Source organism: Haliotis rufescens, unplaced genomic scaffold, assembly GCF_023055435.1.
Source record: "Haliotis rufescens isolate VD_foot unplaced genomic scaffold, xgHalRufe1.0.p SCAF_7, whole genome shotgun sequence".
NCBI lineage: Eukaryota > Metazoa > Mollusca > Gastropoda > Lepetellida > Haliotidae > Haliotis > Haliotis rufescens.
In genome coordinates this window covers 48,495,537-48,510,294 of record NW_025964361.1, presented here as the reverse complement: position 1 = coordinate 48,510,294, position 14,758 = coordinate 48,495,537, and the positions used below count along the sequence as shown (strand labels likewise).

At 38.8% G+C, this 14,758-nt stretch overlaps 1 protein-coding gene and 6 non-coding genes across 7 annotated transcripts; all 7 read left to right on the top strand.

The window, feature by feature from the left end:
- The first annotated feature begins 4,846 nt into the window (after positions 1-4,846).
- On the top strand, positions 4,847-9,404 carry LOC124129929 (homeobox protein CHOX-CAD-like). The gene is made up of 2 exons (XM_046493284.2): positions 4,847-5,539; positions 8,546-9,404. Exons 1-2 carry the CDS (start codon positions 5,062-5,064, stop codon positions 9,013-9,015), a joined length of 948 nt encoding a protein of 315 aa, XP_046349240.1. The 5' UTR covers positions 4,847-5,061; the 3' UTR covers positions 9,016-9,404.
- Positions 9,405-11,715: 2,311 nt separating this feature from the next.
- Positions 11,716-11,787, top strand: Trnaw-cca. The gene has a single exon. It is a non-coding gene; the product is annotated as a tRNA-Trp (tRNA).
- Positions 11,788-12,045: 258 nt separating this feature from the next.
- On the top strand, positions 12,046-12,117 carry Trnaw-cca. Its single transcript has one exon. It is a non-coding gene; the product is annotated as a tRNA-Trp (tRNA).
- Positions 12,118-12,369: 252 nt separating this feature from the next.
- On the top strand, positions 12,370-12,444 carry Trnaw-cca. The gene has a single exon. It is a non-coding gene; the product is annotated as a tRNA-Trp (tRNA).
- Positions 12,445-12,681: 237 nt separating this feature from the next.
- Positions 12,682-12,753, top strand: Trnaw-cca. Its single transcript has one exon. It is a non-coding gene; the product is annotated as a tRNA-Trp (tRNA).
- Positions 12,754-13,624: 871 nt separating this feature from the next.
- Positions 13,625-13,696, top strand: Trnaw-cca. The gene has a single exon. It is a non-coding gene; the product is annotated as a tRNA-Trp (tRNA).
- A 559-nt stretch (positions 13,697-14,255) lies between these two features.
- Trnaw-cca lies at positions 14,256-14,330 on the top strand. Its single transcript has one exon. It is a non-coding gene; the product is annotated as a tRNA-Trp (tRNA).
- Positions 14,331-14,758: the final 428 nt, after the last annotated feature.

Genomic DNA, 14,758 nt, shown 5'->3' with positions numbered 1-14,758 from the left:
CCGCTGATCGGTCCTTTGATAGAGACGCTCTTACACGCCTTGAACATAATGCGCTGCAGGCACAAGGAGCTGTAACTGTGATAGGTCTGTTCTATAACATAGATACTTGCAATTGACGGGAGATTTGAATTTCACACTACGATATGGATATTTGTGCTTTAACTCGAACCTGAATAGATGAGAGTCTGGGGAATGAATGTTGCACCAGTCTATCATAGCCACTGATAGCATCAGACCATTAGACAAGCGCTTGTAACATAAGATATAGAACATTTCTGAAGACCACGATTATTTATATTAATCGGATACCATGGAATCAGTTAAAAATGAAACATATGATTTAATTAATTCTCTTTATTTACCTCTGGTTTTAACTATGAATAAATATTTTCCATTGTGCAATTGTAAAGCAATTGTAAAGACGCCCGAGAGTATTAGCATTCTGTGGGAGAGAGACTGTTATATATGTATGGATGTATGTATACGCTAAAACATGGTGTTAACACTTGATTTAACAAAAAAGACAAATACACGGCTGGTCCCTTAACGCTCTCTATTCGGAAATAAAACACTAAAAAATAAAGAGGGTGATGTCTGAATTTAAAAAGAAAAGAAACCTCCGAGTTGATTAATTTAATTAATAATATAATATAATGTGAGAAGCAATTGTTCAAAATATACTCGAGGTCGTCCAATCGTCCTGATCAATACATCAGCTCGATCAAACATAAATTTGTATATACATCATGAACAAAATTAGTGAAAAATTCGAAATAATATTTACTAAGGTTATGTTTCAATTAATCTGGGGAAACATTTTTACAAAAGAAGATATTGTTTTATTCTCGTGTCATAATACTGTATACTAAAAACAGTATCATTTGGCGACATCTTGTATATATAATATCCTACAGAAAGGTCTCCGAAAAACGTGAGTCGGAACTCATTAAGGAAAATATTAACATTTTTGAAGTTAACATCCATATTGCATGAAAAGTTGAATGTTTATTGTGGTGAAAATTGTTGTTGGTTGAAAAGCTATATACTGTCTAACCATTGTACGAGATATGATAATTAGCATAAGAACCGTACAAAACAGCTGTTACAAGGGCAACATCAGTATCCAGAACTCATAGAATTGACAATATGTGACTGCAGGCTCGGAGTCGACAGACATTGCTTACTTCAATCAGTTTAACATGATAAATTTGTGTTTTGGGAATATTACTCAAATACTTATCAAAAAGATGAATGCATATAATTATATCCGTGTTTATACATACATTGTAAATTAGTAACTAAAGAGAATATCAAACAAATTGATTTAATTTAAAATAAATAATTGATAGACCTGTTACAATTTTCATTTTGAATTAAATATTTTATAAAATAGTATGGCGGGATAACTGGAAGATTTCACAGTTACAGAACAGAATTCATTGGATTTCTTTCAAATTTTATATGGTTAATAATTATAATCTTATTTTTGAAATAGTAATTCAGTTATTTAGTATTATGGCCTGTCCAGGTCTGTTAATTATGTGAAGTATATGAACTGTGACACAGCAATAGGAAAACGTTTTATTCCTGTTGTTGTTCGACACTGGAACACTAGGCATCTCCCCTCCTCGTCCCACCTCTACTCGAGTGTTGTAACCCCCCATAAAACAAGCTCAGGGCGGGGTTACACAGAGATTCGGCCGATTATTCTCCAAATACATGTACACAAATGCGAGTTTGATAAAGTTTTATGGTCAAATATTGGCTCCGAAAATCCACATACAATCAGCCGTAGTGAACTATGATGTAAAGAAATTATCGTGTAAACTATGCACAGAGATAAACTCTCTGTCATCGTTGACGCTCGCACTCCCCGTTGTTAATAGTTTCAGGGTTAAATTATCTCAGCGATTGCCGTTATAAACTGGCTGGCAAAAGAAATTATAAAAAGGTTTGATGGTGTCTAAAGTTAACAAACAAGAAATGGCTATTCGATGGTGATGTAGTGATACAGGTATCATAGCTGTGCTTCGGGCCTCAAGTTAACAGTGCGATTTTTACGGCCAAATAACTTTTTGATAACATTTGTAATGTTTTTTTGTCAAGTCCAAGTGTATGCCTTCATTTTCCCGGCAGTTTTCTTGTTTTATGTTGAAAAAAAACCTATTGTTTCATACGAATATCGTTTTGTCATTCACGTACTCCAGCTCTTGATGTTTCAATCAATTCACATTGAAGAGCTGAAACAATGACACAGAAAGACCGCAATTATAGATGTCCAGGGACTTGACAGACTATTGCGTCAATGCGTACGGATATATTGATATTTTGATATATTGTCAAGGTCAACGATGAAATGCGTTATGATATATATATTCAATTATACAATTTACAAGTTAACACTATCAAACCGTGCATCTGTGCACAATGCCTTACTTGTATGAAAGAACAAGAAATTGGAATTAACAAAATTATGCACCTATACATTAAAAAACCGAGACATGAGACCGTGCACACTTGAATATATATTTCAATATCCATATATGTGTATATAGTTTCTGATGGGGAAGCAATGTAAATAAACAAATAGATGAGATGAAACTGCACCTGTGCGTCTCATCGGCATTAGGGTTCAAAATACGATATTTTCTGACGAATATCTACTGGATGACGTAATAAGAAAACTTTTCTGAACTAAAACGTTAGGGATCATGAACATTGTTGGGGATATTTATGACATTGTGTGCTCAGTCTTCTCTACGAAGCAAAATATCCCCATAAATATTCACGATCGCTAATGCTTTTGTTAAGTATGTATACAGAATACTATGTTTCAAATAAGATGCCCAGAAACTATAGATCGGCACTAGCCAAGTTTAGATGTGGTGTGGCTCCTATTGGAGTGGAAACCGGTCGATACGAAGGTGTACCTGTCAATAATAGAAGATGTTTTCACTGTAATGACAGCGTAGAAGACGAGGTCCATGTTTTGTTTCACTGCGCATTATATGATGATATCAGGGCAACTCTTTTTAATGAATGTATTGCTAAATCTTATAATGTTTTAGATATGCCTGATGTCGACAAACTTTGTTTTATTTTCAGTGACTCCAGTGTGTGTTTTATACTTGCCAAAGTCTGCTTTTTAATTCTTAACCGTAGAAAACATCTTTTATATGGATAACTTTTTACTATATCATCTTTATATCATTTATGTATGAATTCTGTGATAATTCGTCTCTCATAATTCTATTGAATGGTTCTGTACATTTTATCTATGTCAAGTTGTATAAAGCTGTTTTATGTATGTACAGGAGTGAGACGTTAATAAACTATTGTCTATATAAAAGCAGGTCTTGTTTTAACATGGCTTAGCACATGTCCCAAGCGACAATAATAAACTGTAGAAAAACATAGATTTTTAAAATTCTCTTGGTGTCTTATTTTGTTGATTAACATTATTCGGTTATATTTTTTCCCTTGATGTTTTGTCATCAGTGTATAACGTCGAGATAGGGTGAAGTAAAAGGTGTATATTTGCTCCTCGACATAACGAGCTGACCTTTATTTGAAACTTGCAACAAAATCCCGTGCATCATTGTCCGAAGGTACTAGAACGAAATGAAGCGACAATTTTATGAGGGTTTATTCCAGCTCGAAGCTGTAAACAACAGATTATAGTATATGGACCCTGTGTTATAGACAAATTTATTTACTTCACCTCGCAGAGGTCATGAGGTGAAATTAATCGCTTCATAGGAATAATTAAAAGTAAAGGTTTCACTATTTACGAGCAATCTGATGGGCCGTGATTAAAATGAACATTATAAATTAACCGTTTACTACTGTTCGCGAGCGGAATCTTTATTGAAATGCGAAAACAGAGTCTTGTTTAGATCAGTGGCTGGTTAATTAGGTGTAAACTTAGGTTATATATAGGTTAAACAAATTATTTAATTTAATATAAACGATCAATGAACAAACAGGGTGCTTATCTGAACATCTCTACTTACAGACATATCTATCGATTATAGCATTTAGACACAACAACAACAACAATAATAATAATAATAATAATAACGGCCATTGAGAGTTGGACTGGTGTCATTTGGTGGATGATGGAATAAGAAGCAAAACGACGCAATTTGTACCTGATCTTATAAAATATGAAATATTTTGTATGCTTGTATATTCTGATTTAACTCTCATAACGTGTCACCTATAGACCTTGCAGGAGATAGACAGGGGAGTATTTAGACATAATTGCGTAAATGAATTCTTGTTTTACATTACACGACTGTACGTTATTACATCACAAACAGAACTCACATGTATAATGAAATTACTAATTTCGCTTGCATTTGGGCTTTGTCGCACATTCATTAGATTTTCGATGTCCATATAATGTCAGTATGATATAAAGCGTATATAAAGAAGTTAAATTGATTTCATATTTTTTGTAGTTTTATGTTTTAAATAAAAATAATGGTGATTTATTTGATAATGTTATGTTGATTGCTAGAAATCACAACCTGTCATCGCATGTCAATCAACACGACTGTCTAGGGTTGTAAAAATGTAGCCGAGGTACTCGTCTCGGGCGTAGATATCCTAAACTAGTGACAGTACATCACGGAAACTGGTGTCAGCGGCTGCCACAGCACTTTCACACTCTTGCCCACTGAAACAAACACCTACCTCAGACATACCGTCGACCTGACCAGCCCGCTGTCGCCGCGAGTCCATTGGTCGATAAGGCCGGGAGGCGGGGCTTAGGCAGCAGACGGGGCGGAGCTTCCACCCATATCCCGCATGTAAATAGCGGGTCGAACATCAGTCTGTACTTACATCCGATTCAACAAGGATTTATCAGTGACAGCCTGTACACTCAATTCGTCTTCTGATATATCACATTTTAATCTTCTATCTATCGACACGAGGAAAAGCTGGAGAAATATTTCCGTATCGTCAGTTTCTTGGAGCTTTTACTGGTGACTTGTGATATTTTGTCGGGTCAACTCCCGTACATCACCGCCATATACTGAGACTTTCTACATAAGCATGGCCCTGTGTCACGAGAATAGTGCCGCGATGTTCGCTTCCCGACCCTCGCCAAACACCTACAGCTACCCTAGTTTTGGGTACCCCACCCAGGGAGGATACGGTCAGGATTATGGACAATACGCTATGACCGACCCTAGTGCTCTTCAACAGTCCTGGATGTACGGCAGTGCACCCCGCCCTGCTCACGGGGGGATCGAAGACTGGGGTCAGGCCTACACTGTCCCCACCACCAGCGCCGCCCTCCAGCAGGGGCCCTACAACTACTCCTACCGCACCCACGAGACGGGGTACCCCCAGCCAGTAGTCACACAGGCGGACAGTCCTCACCTAACAGTTCTAGACAATCCTCACCCCCAGGATTCCTGTTCACCGCCCGGCACAACAGCAAGTCTCAGCCCCGGGGGTAGCAACAACGCCAAGCAACTCCGAGCACCCTTCGAATGGATGAAATGTTCACAACAAGCTCCTGCTCCTGGTAAGTTAAATTTTCATTTTTTTAAAAATAATGACAAACCTGCGATCAATATATGTGGGAAAACAGGTTTGTACAGAGCCTTGTACTGAACCTTATAACGAGTCGATTAATAAAATTTATCGTATTAATTACATTTTATATTACAATGTTGAACAGGTAGACGTGTAAAAAAGGATTTTCAGCTTTCGACTGTGCACGTCACACATTTTAAATTAAATAGCTTGAAATTTGCATTTTGTATTTTTGAATAAATTCACAAATGAACTATCCACAAATTTAGTGTACTCTAAAACAACATTTTTGCTAATCCAATCAAGGTTGAAGTAAGTTAATCCATTAATCAAGGAGTCGCGACAGTGTAGTTAGTGTCTGTCTCAGTCATCAGAGGTTTCTTGATCACTTTACAATCGGGATCAACGCGCCTTTCAGAAATAAAAACAATATTTTTACAATTCCATATCATCTAGCTTAAGGCACCTTTCTCTCTCAATAACACTAATCCCCTCAATGAAGCGTGTCGGGGGGAATCTCATGCATACACCGCCATGTTTCCCATCTCGCACCTTCCTGTTTACTACCCCCCTGCGTCTCCTTCTCACCTGACATAGGTGTGCTAATTACCCCCCATCCATACGGCCACACACCAAACCCCATCCTGACACTTATATATATACTTGATTTTTTTTACTAAATTTTTCATTTTGAAACTTATTTCTATGAATTTAAGACGAATGAATGGATATCAGTAATCTAGTAAATATATTATTAAAAATATAATAGATCTTTGACATAATAAAATTCAAACGTCATCTGTTTACCTAAAATACAATTGTTTATTTTGTGATAATTTTGATCAATATCTTTAGACGTTATCATTTTCCCCATGACTTCACAAACAGATAACATTACCTCGAATTTCGGACGAAATCCCGATTTCTCACGATAAGTTGCCAATGTGTTTTTAAGTACCTGATTTAAGTAATATTTTATTGATGGGTCGAAGGGGTTAAAGAACTAGTGATCCTAATCTTTGAAGTGACCGCGTCCAGTGGACTGACCTCACCCGGGCGTATCGATCTGTGACGTTGCTGTCTTTGTCAACGTAGGTAAAGTTAGCGATGCATTGCCAACTCGTAACGCTGGAGTCATTTGAACCTCATTAGGGGCGGAGTAGGCGGGTATGTGAATGTCCTAATGCTAGTCCTATGGGTAGCATGTATGTACAGTGTAAACTTCAATCAGTTACAATAAGGAATCTTGCATCGTGACCATTTCTATTGTTTGGTAAGTCTTGTGGCGGCTTTAAAGAATACCGCAAACATTCACGGAATGTTGACTTTCGCTCTGGGAGTTCTCCTCTCGCCGTCATTACAACCTCATTTTCATTATACCTATAACACCCAGGAAATTTACAATCTTGTCAAGGAATAATTGAATTTGTAAAACTTTCACAGCGTGGTGCTAATGCGTTGAATAGGACAAAACGTATAGAGACATCAAACGATACTGCGAGAGGGAGGGGCAATCAGTGTTTCTGATGACTTATTAGAACTGGGGATGTTGATAGGAAGCGAATATTGAAATGAATTGGGCTTAAATAAGCATACATGTTACCATAAAGAGGTTAGGCATTAAAAAACACATATTTTAAACAAATGTCAAATCATAACGGTGAAAGTTTAAAATACCTCTTGAGTAACTGTCGTCAGACTGTCTGGAACTTACCAATCATCACCGTTTTGTTTTCATTCTACATTTATTCATTCTTTGTTTAATGGCCTAATCCCTCCCCAGACGTAGTCATTACCCTCTCCTAGTTAATTAACGCCAGATCTTGCTTTAATCCGTTTAATCTTCGAGGTGATCATCCTTTACGCTAATCGCGATTAATCCATCAAAGATCACACCCCACGGTCCGTGAAGTATCATGGCTACTCATCCTTAGTTTTAGCGCTGTGAGATAGCGGGGCCTCTCACAACTACTTGTGCAGACCATAGTAACTGTTCATCAATTTGTAGGACTTATTCGTGTCATACTTGTACCCGAGGCTCTGTGCACAATACACACTATCTAGAAGGCTTTGTCCCGGGGACCATGTTTGGTATACCCGCTTCAACCCAGTGATACCCCAACCTCCATAGAGAGGGACAGCGTTCTTATCTACAAGCTTAGGGTGAACTTCGGGCAAAGTGGTTATTTGCAAATCTCACACCCGCATTCTATCATAAAGTCAATCTGTAATCACACACGTTTCGAGCGTGAATCTATCAAAAAACAATCCTGAGATACGATTACCAACAAGATTTCTAAGTAAAGATTTATAGGGTAAGAATAGCAGTGGAAGCACGAAGCGTAGTATCATGGTAAAGGCATGAAAGACCAACAGTGGTTTGAACGTGTTCTGGTGTTTGACTAAGGATGTCAACTGATTTGCTTGGATCAATTAGTTACACGTATTTTTTCGTATTTTAATGTTAAAACCGTGGGCTCAATTGACGCTGAAGGTGTAAACGAGGCTCCCATTTCACTCGGAAGGTTTAACCTTAATCGTTAGCTGCCTGGCCTTTCATCCTGAGATCAAGCGAGAGGCTCCTGTGTGCGATGTGTCAAATGAAAGCCTGACTCCTGGTCTCCAGGAGATGGCGTAGGGGTGGATTACCGTGGAATGTCGTCACAGCCAGCACCGGATGGTTGCTGATAGCTCACTGAAATCAATATTGGCCCCGAAACTACAATTACAAATCTAATCTAGCGTGTGTACAAAAGTCAGGACTACTCTGCCCCTGTCAAAGAGAAATCGGTGGTGTGTTCGCGTGGCGGCAATATAACGCTTAAGAGGAACAACGCTTAGAACAAACATTTGCTGGGCTTGGTCCTGTCAATGAACTTTCTAAGACGACAAAATTTATTACACATATTTCCTGATTTCTCTGAATCCCATGCTGTCGTTGTCCTTTGTCAATGGTGTTTTATGCTTGTTCTTATGTATATATTCTTTATTGCAGGTAAGACACGCACCAAGGACAAGTACCGCGTTGTTTACAGTGATCACCAGCGTCTGGAACTGGAGAAGGAGTTTCACTACAGCCGATACATCACCATCCGCCGTAAAGCCGAGCTCGCCAACCAACTCCAACTGTCCGAGAGACAAGTCAAGATCTGGTTCCAGAACCGTCGGGCCAAGGAAAGGAAACAGAACAAAAAGAAGGACAGCACTGACAAGATGTCCCCTGATTCCCCCTCCGAGATGTCCGGTATCCCACCCCAGTACTCTCAGGTCTCCCCCACCATGCCCAGCCTCCCCCCGGTGACGTCACAGCACCAGCTTCTCGTGCCATCACATTCCATGTATGACGCTAAGCCAGAACATCATTCACCAACCTCATCCGTTCTCTCTAGTCACGTGCAAGTTCCGGTCACTATGGCACACACGCATTCGCCACTTCCCGTGACCAAATGTGAAAATGACTATTAGTTTGTGAGAAAGAAATTGACTTTTATAACGAGAACAAACGAGATTTATAGACACTGCGGCTCATCCACTTTACACCCGAAGTCTGCAATATGAGATTTTACTTACGGAGGTTATGTGCAAATAAACATTGACTCTGTGTTGTGCAGTACGACTGTTGTGCTAGTGTCTGTGACTGTCACCAAGGACTACAGCTAAAGTGATTTCAAGGACACATGGCATTATGTGATTTTAAGATTTTGCATTGTATTTGTCCGGGGTACATGAATTATGTAAATAAGAAACGAGAGGGTGCCCTTTGACGACTGTAAATACATTTTTTGTCACCATGTCAAATATTTATGAAAAAAAGTTGAAATTACAACTTTTAATATAAAACACAAATCTGAAAAGTTTTGTCTGTTTTTCTGTCTCCAACGTCTTCAAATATGGTTTATGAACCGACGACTGAACCGAAGCGACAAACAAACAAGTTACGAGGAGCGTTAAGCTTCTACGGACATATTCAATCTCAATAAACGAGATATGCTCATTTTCTAGTATCGATGAATCGCTATATGGCTGATATATTGCCGATGCGATGAAAAATTCACTCACTCACTAGTATTGATGAAAACTGTATATTGAGACACTCATTACCAAAAAGAGCATTGTGCGCGATAACGCGTTTGTACACATTCCCTCACTGACTAGCCTCATCACGACAGCTATTCACGAACGTCGGTTCTTGAATCTTGAATCTCAAGGTGACGGACGTCACCGGTGGGTCAGGATACGCTCAACTTTTCGAGAATACCAGGGTATCCTCAGTATTTGATCTAGTCGGAATATACTCGTGATCTAGTCGGAATATAGTCATGATCTCAATGTTTGGTGATGGCAACCCTGCGCAGTCCTTCGTTTGGATGAAGTCGTTGGCCTGGAAAGTAAACCTTCCCACTCGAAAAACCATATGTGTGATTTTGCATCAAAATTAAATATGAAATGTAGATTATGCATTGAATTTAATGAGACGATCCAACACATTGTCAGTGGATTGTCAGCTTTGGCATAAACTAGTTTATTTGAAGAGCTTGACTCAAACTCAAACTCATTTATTCTCAGAAAAACCACCCACGGTGGTACATGAGATACAATTATATACACTTTTTATTATGTACAAAATGACAGCATTTAACAAGAATAGGATTCGTGGATACCAATACAATTTACCAATTGAATTGAACACATTGTTAAGGAATTTAGATAGGCCTTTTAGATCTCTTACACTTTTTGTGGTCATAATTTTCTTAAAAAGGGACATGTTTGGAAATTGAAGATAATGCTTATTTAAGAGTTCATATCGCTGTTGGGGAAAAGCTACACATCGGAATAGGTTGTGAAATTCATCTCCCACAGCGATTGAATCACAGAGTGGACACTGGCGGTCAGCCAGTTTCAAAGGGTAATCTATGGTTAGTAGTTCTGAATTTTAATATAGGTAGAAATATTGATTTTGAGAGCAATAGATATTTCTCAAATGACGGTTGATTCTTCAAGTACTGTTAATACGACCCTTTGGAATACAGTACACTACGGTTATAACGAACACGCTTATAACGAACTTACGGATATAACGAACTTACTTTTTTGGTCCCGACTATTTGCTGTAGTCATGCTGTATATATGTTTATAACGAACTACGGTTATAACGAACTAAAATAAGTAGTCCCTTATTCGTTATAACCGTACTTTACTGTATTTTCAACCATTGAGGCCAGCCATGGCGTGGAACATTCCGATGGGTTTTGAAATACATATGACAGGTCGCAATTATCTAATACATTCTCAATAAATTTTAACCATGGGACATTTTCAACTTCTGTATGGATAGCAAACATGTATTTGTAAAGCATCTGGGACGGTTTATGATACACTTCTTAACGCAGTATCTTAAGCGACGCGATCATTTTAATACCGTCTTCACTATGTTAGTGGTTTAGACACAGGTCCATCCATGGTACGATCCAGAACATGTAGATGGCGTCATGGGAAATGATAAATACAAAAAATTCTTTGGAATAGGCCCGTATACAGCCTCACACCTATCCTGGCCAACAAACCTGATCTTGTCCTTTTTGTTACATCCAATGAAATCAGAATTTTCTATCCCTCTTGACACTGATATGATTGACAAGATTCAGGAAAAACATGGCAAATATGCGGACTATGCATACGAAATGCCATGATTGCATCCAAAGTACTAAGTTGTCCGACTCCCCATTGATCTCGATTCCTTAGTTTTGGTACCTCTCAATCAGATGAAGAGTACCCGGGTGGCTGCCAGCAATACAGATCTTCTGATAACCTTGGTAATGCTGCAGTGCTTGGGGTCGTCCAATTCGTAGTCCCATTTGCTGTTTGGGTCGCCTGTAATATCGCCAGTCCTGCAATTCATGTTTATATACACCTTTAAAACACACGTAAAAATTCAATTAATTTGAATGAGAAATGAAATCGGGTTAAGTAAACGCAGTGTTGTCGGTGTTGCTGTCTTTAAGAAATGAGAAAAAGTTGAATTCTAATCTGTCCCTCTAACACTGGTAAGACTTCAGAGCTCAATATCACGTTCTGTGTAAAAAGGGAAGATTTTTAGATGTAACAGGTAACATTTTCAGGAATACCGTCTGCTCTTAGTACCTTATAGTTTTCTGGCTTTCAGACGGCCCTGTGGCGCAACGGTAGCGCGTCTGACTCCAGATCAGAAGGTTGCGTGTTCAAATCACGTCGGGGTCAATTTAATGTTTTGCAAATTTGAGTGAGAAATAAAATTGGGATCCTGACAAAATCGGGTTAGGGGTCAAATTGTCGGTGTTGTTGTTGTCTTTAAGAAATGAGAAACAAATGAATTGTCATCTATCACCCTTACACTGGTATGAATTCAGAGCACAATATCACGTTCTGTGTAAAAAGGGAAGATTTTTAGATGTAACAGGTAACATATAGAGGAATACCGTCTACTCTTAGTACCTTATAGTTTTCTGGCTTTCAGACGGCCCTGTGGCGCAACGGTAGCGCGTCTGACTCCAGATCAGAAGGTTGCGTGTTCAAATCACGTCGGGGTCAATTTAATGCTTGCAAATTTGAGTGAGAAATGAAACGGGATCGTGAAAAAGTCGGGTTAGGGGTCAAATTGTCGGTGTTGTTGTTGCTTTTAGAAATGAGAAACAAATGAATTGTCATCTATCACCCTTACACTGGTATGAATTCAGAGCACAATATCACGTTCTGTGTAAAAAGGGAAGATTTTTAGATGTAACAGGTAACATATTAAGGAATACCGTCTACTGTTAGTACCTTATAGTTTTCTGGATTTCAGACTACCCTGTGGCGCAACGGTAGCGCGTCTGACTCCAGATCAGAAGGTTGCGTGTTCAAATCACGTCGGGGTCAATTTAATGTTTTGCAAATTTGAGTGAGAAATGAAACGGGATCGTGAAAAAGTCGGGTTAGGGGTCAAATTGTCAATGTTGTTTTTGCTTTAAGAAATGAATTGTAATCTATCTCCCTGATGAATTCAGAGCACAATATCACGTTCTGTGTAAAAAGGGAAGATTTTTAGATGTAACAGGTGACATATTAAGGAATACCGTCTACTCTTAGTACCTTATAGTTTTCTGGCTTTCAGACGACCCTGTGGCGCAACGGTAGCGCGTCTGACTCCAGATCAGAAGGTTGCGTGTTCAAATCACGTCGGGGTCAATTTAATGTTTTGCAAATTTGAGTGAGAAATGAAACGGGATCGTGACAAAATCGGGTTAGGGGTCAAATTGTCGATGTTGTTTTTGCTTTAAGAAATGAATTGTCATCTATCACCCTTACACTGGTATGAATTCAGAGCACAATATCACGTTCTGTGTAAAAAGGGAAGATTTTTAGATCTAACAGGTAACATATTAAGGAATACCGTCTACTCTTAGTACCTTATAGTTTTCTGGCTTTCAGACGGCCCTGTGACGCAACGGTGGCGCGTCTGACTCCAAATCCGAAGGTTGAGTGTTCAAATTACGTCGGGGTCAATTTAATGTTTTGCAAATTTGAGTGAGAAATGAAACGGGATCGTGACAAAATCGGGTTAGGGGTCAAATTGTCGATGTTGTTTTTGCTTTAAGAAATGAATTGTCATCTATCACCCTTACACTGGTATGAATTCAGAGCACAATATCACGTTCTGTGTAAAAAGGGAAGATTTTTAGATGTAACAGGGAACATATTAAGGAATACCGTCTACTCTTAGTACCTTATAGTTTTCTGGCTTTCAGACTACCCTGTGGCGCAACGGTAGCGCGTCTGACTCCAGATCAGAAGGTTGCATGTTCAAATCACGTTGGGGTCAATTTAATGTTTTGTAAATTTAAGTGAGAAATGAAACGGGATCGTGACAAAATCGGGTTAGGGGTCAAATTGTCGATGTTGTTTTTGCTTTAAGAAATGAATTGTCATCTATCTCCCTGATGAATTCAGAGCACAATATCACGTTCTGTGTAAAAAGGGAAGATTTTTAGATGTAACAGGTGACATATTAAGGAATACCGTCTACTCTTAGTACCTTATAGTTTTCTGGCTTTCAGACGACCCTGTGGCGCAACGGTAGCGCGTCTGACTCCAGATCAGAAGGTTGCGTGTTCAAATCACGTCGGGGTCAATTTAATGTTTTGCAAATTTGAGTGAGAAATGAAACGGGATCGTGACAAAATCGGGTTAGGGGTCAAATTGTCGATGTTGTTTTTGCTTTAAGAAATGAATTGTCATCTATCACCCTTACACTGGTATGAATTCAGAGCACAATATCACGTTCTGTGTAAAAAGGGAAGATTTTTAGATGTAACAGGGAACATATTAAGGAATACCGTCTACTCTTAGTACCTTATAGTTTTCTGGCTTTCAGACGGCCCTGTGACGCAACGGTGGCGCGTCTGACTCCAAATCCGAAGGTTGCGTGTTCAAATTACGTCGGGGTCAATTTAATGTTTTGCAAATTTGAGTGAGAAATGAAACGGGATCGTGACAAAATCGGGTTAGGGGTCAAATTGTCGATGTTGTTTTTGCTTTAAGAAATGAATTGTCATCTATCACCCTTACACTGGTATGAATTCAGAGCACAATATCACGTTCTGTGTAAAAAGGGAAGATTTTTAGATGTAACAGGGAACATATTAAGGAATACCGTCTACTCTTAGTACCTTATAGTTTTCTGGCTTTCAGACTACCCTGTGGCGCAACGGTAGCGCGTCTGACTCCAGATCAGAAGGTTGCATGTTCAAATCACGTCGGGGTCAATTTAATGTTTTGTAAATTTAAGTGAGAAATGAAACGGGATCGTGACAAAATCGGGTTAGGGGTCAAATTGTCGATGTTGTTTTTGCTTTAAGAAATGAATTGTCATCTATCTCCCTTACACTGGTATGAATTCAGAGCACAATATCACGTTCTGTGTAAAAAGGGAAGATTTTTAGATGAAACAGGGAACATATTAAGGAATACCGTCTACTCTTAGTACCTTATAGTTTTCTGGCTTTCAGACTACCCTGTGGCGCAACGGTAGCGCGTCTGACTCCAGATCAGAAGGTTGCATGTTCAAATCACGTTGGGGTCAATTTAATGTTTTGTAAATTTAAGTGAGAAATGAAACGGGATCGTGACAAAATCGGGTTAGGGGTCAAATTGTCGATGTTGTTTTTGCTTTAAGAAATGAATTGTCATCTAT